The sequence below is a fragment of the Metarhizium brunneum genome, chromosome 2 (genome assembly GCF_013426205.1).
Source record: "Metarhizium brunneum chromosome 2, complete sequence".
NCBI classification, from domain to species: Eukaryota; Fungi; Ascomycota; class Sordariomycetes; order Hypocreales; family Clavicipitaceae; genus Metarhizium; species Metarhizium brunneum.
Window position 1 is genome coordinate 6,289,222 of NC_089423.1, and position 1,154 is coordinate 6,290,375.

Below are 1,154 nucleotides of genomic sequence, written 5' to 3' on the forward strand. Positions count from 1 at the left end.
AGTCCTTCTTGAAGTCTACAACAGCAAACAAGCCGCCTTCCGGACTGACAAGGTCAAAATGATCTCGACGCACAAGACCGGCCAGCTGATGATTATCGAGGTCCATGGATTGGGTGTGTTGGTGGATGGCCTGTTTGCTTGTCATTTCACGCCTCAGTGTTCAAGATGTGTACGTCACCTATAGATTACGCTTGGGTCCCTTTGACGCATATCAACAGCTCGGCCTTGCTACTGCTCAAGGAGGGTTGTAGATAAAAGACCGGAAGACGGCGCTTGAGTTCTGGCGTTTTGTCTGTGGTTAATTTTCGAATAACCTCAGCAATACGCGGAGGCTCCGGGCACATAAGTAGCGTCTGATGGCCAACACCAAACTCATGTGCACTTGCCACGAGGAGAGTAGGTTCATCCCACATGAGTCGAGACGAGATGATGCAATCAACATAGTCTCAGCTGCTGGAGCGAGGCGATTCAAGCACCAACTCTGCGACAAAGATAAGGTCAGATAGCTTCGACCGGGTTCGTGATATGTTCTTCAGACTCACCACAGGATACATATACGCCGTCGAAACAAGAATATGAGCTCCGTGTTGTGCAGCCGAGTCGAGGCTTTTTCGTGACAAGATGCGCCACGACAGCATCTTGCAAGTATGGATGAAACTCGGCGCGTACCATCGCAACTCGACTCACAAACAGCAGCCTCCGTCATGTCCCATCAACACTCATGAAGCTGCTCTTGGCCAACATCTCTCCCCCAATACCCAATCAGCGGCAACCAGAGCCAAGAGCGAACACGAAGCCGCCAACCCCATCCGTTCGTCACACACAAAAGCATTGGCGGCCATGATGATCAAACACCATCCAGGCCTCGGTGAGCAGTCCGTCACGCCGCTTCCCTCAGAAGCAGCGCACTGCTGATCCAGTCCCCCCCCCCCCTCCTCCCCCAACTTCTCACGACTGGAGCTCCGAATATATTCGTACGACACACCACCGCACGATCCTGTCTCATCAACCACCGTCACACACACGTCTCGTCACATCATTCCGCCCATCCCAGATCAAAACCCAAGAGCAGCTGAAACACATCGATCACCCAGGCACCCCGTGGCAGACCCCGTGGCGGCGGCAGCCACCAAAACGCACCCCACAAGCCAAAC

General features: G+C 53.6%; 1 protein-coding gene across 1 annotated transcript; it reads left to right on the plus strand.

Annotated features, from left to right (window-relative positions):
- Positions 1 to 621: 621 nt before the first annotated feature.
- Positions 622 to 915, plus strand: G6M90_00g048640 (uncharacterized protein; the record flags this gene model as incomplete). Its single annotated transcript, XM_066130443.1, has 1 exon — positions 622 to 915. The coding sequence occupies one exon, from the start codon at positions 622 to 624 to the stop codon at positions 913 to 915; it is 294 nt and encodes a 97-aa protein (XP_065986510.1).
- Between the last annotated feature and the right edge of the window lie 239 nt (positions 916 to 1,154).